General features: G+C 60.7%; 1 protein-coding gene across 1 annotated transcript; it reads right to left on the bottom strand.

Moving 5' to 3' along the window:
• Positions 1–300: 300 nt before the first annotated feature.
• On the bottom strand, positions 301–1,468 carry LOC120696267. The gene has a single exon (XM_039979388.1). The coding sequence runs from the start codon at positions 1,370–1,372 to the stop codon at positions 584–586; it is 789 nt and encodes a 262-aa protein (XP_039835322.1). The 5' UTR covers positions 1,373–1,468; the 3' UTR covers positions 301–583.
• Between the last annotated feature and the right edge of the window lie 314 nt (positions 1,469–1,782).

Raw genomic sequence — 1,782 nt, 5'->3', positions numbered from 1 at the left:
TAGACTAGTCGCCTTTGGACACAGAAAACTCTTTTTTAAGACAAGGGCACGCACACAGAAAAGAAAAGAAAACCTGTACTAAACTGAAGTCGGAAATCACACGTGCGAATCGGGACGCGACGTGTGTCTGGTACTTCCAAAGTAACTGTCCGAAAAGGAGAGATTTGCACCGTCGTCATCAGCGACGCAAAGCCTCGTTTCATTAGCTACTGTCCATAGTATCGGTCCATGGGGGGAAAAAGCTAAAAGGAAAAGATGAACTAATCCATTTTTTCTGATGCAAGTTGTTCTGCTACCCTGATCTGTAAAGGCGGCACACAATCGATCGATTCTTCAGCTTTTCAGCAGCAACATCAACGACCAAACAAGTGTGAGTGTGACATTTCCACGCAGTAAAAACAAATCGGCATGCGTTCTGATCTGCGCAAGAACCCTGATCGATCATAACCGCTCCACCCTAGCACACCACAAATTTTCACATGAACGCGCGAGCGCGCCCCGGATCATCCACACTATTCACAGCAGGCACGCACGCCGCAATCTTTGCGTTTGCGCTCAGCGATCGGTGAAGCAAACTAGCTAGCTAATAATCCAATCGTAATTCGTGCATGCAGCGTCCCCTCGCCGCCGGCGGCACGCAGTGCAGGTGCACATGCACCCAGGCGCGCCGGAACGCGGCGACGATGGCGCGGTGGTGGTCGGGCGCGTTGAGCGCGAGGTAGCACGCGAGCAGCTCCTCCAGTCCCCGCGGCGACCTCACGCCGTTGGCCGCGATCATCTCCACCATGCTCTCCAGGAAGTCCTCCTCGGGGTCCGCCGACTCCTTCGCCACCACCAGGCTCTCGTACATCCACGACCGGAGCCTGGAGGCGCGCCGCCGCCGCCGCTGAGGACGACTCTTTTGCCTGCAGGCCTCCTCGTCCTCCTCCACCTTCCGCCTGCGGCTCGGCGGCGGCGGCCTCGCGTGGAAGCGTAGGCGCACCCTGGCCGTGGGCGACGCGGCTGCGCTGCTGCTGTCGGAGGCCGTGCCGGCGTGGGGCCTGGCAGCCGGCTTGGTAAGGATGGGCCGCAGCTTGAGCTCCGGCATGGGCTTGAAGCAGCGGTCGTCGCGGCGGGCGACGACGTCGAAGGCGATGTCGCTCGGCTGCGGGCTGCGCGGGAATTGGGTGTCCCGGAGCTTGGGGTTGTCCTCCCGCTGCGGCTGCGGGAGGGCGCGGTCCCGGCTCGGGACGTAGTAGGACGCTCTGTTCGGGGACGGGGAGCAGGGGCTCGGCGCCGGCGCCACCGCCGGCCTGTCGGCGAACCCCGACGGCGGCGCGATCGCCCCGCCGCCCGCCCTCTTGCGCCGCAGCTTGTAGAACCAGAAGCTCATCCCCTCTGCTCGCTCGCGTTGCACTGGCTGGGCGAGGGGCAGTGCAGCAGCCAGCAGGGGAGTGTGAAGTGTGGAGCTAATGAGCTGCCGCGCCGAGCGGCGAGGCACTTTTTATGGCGGAAAAGTTTGCCGCGGGTGGGAGCCGGAGAAAGGTGCGGTAGGAAAGCGCGAGCGGCAGCTAGCTTGCTTATCAGAATGTGTGTGTGTCGCGCACCTCACCTGCGTGGTGCCGTGGTGCTGGCACGGCCGGCGTCTCTGTGTGTTGGTTGGCTGGCCGTGAGTAAAATTCACGGGCGGTACATTAACTTGGCAAGGAGTGTTATCCCGGTCTCCAAACTCTAAAAATACACATCTACACCCTAAAGTTGCTAATCGGTTCATGTGAGGTCCAAATCTCCATAACCCATCTT

The sequence above is a fragment of the Panicum virgatum genome, chromosome 2K, assembly GCF_016808335.1.
Source record: "Panicum virgatum strain AP13 chromosome 2K, P.virgatum_v5, whole genome shotgun sequence".
NCBI classification, from domain to species: domain Eukaryota; kingdom Viridiplantae; phylum Streptophyta; class Magnoliopsida; order Poales; family Poaceae; genus Panicum; species Panicum virgatum.
This window is presented reverse-complemented; position numbering and strand designations above follow the sequence as displayed.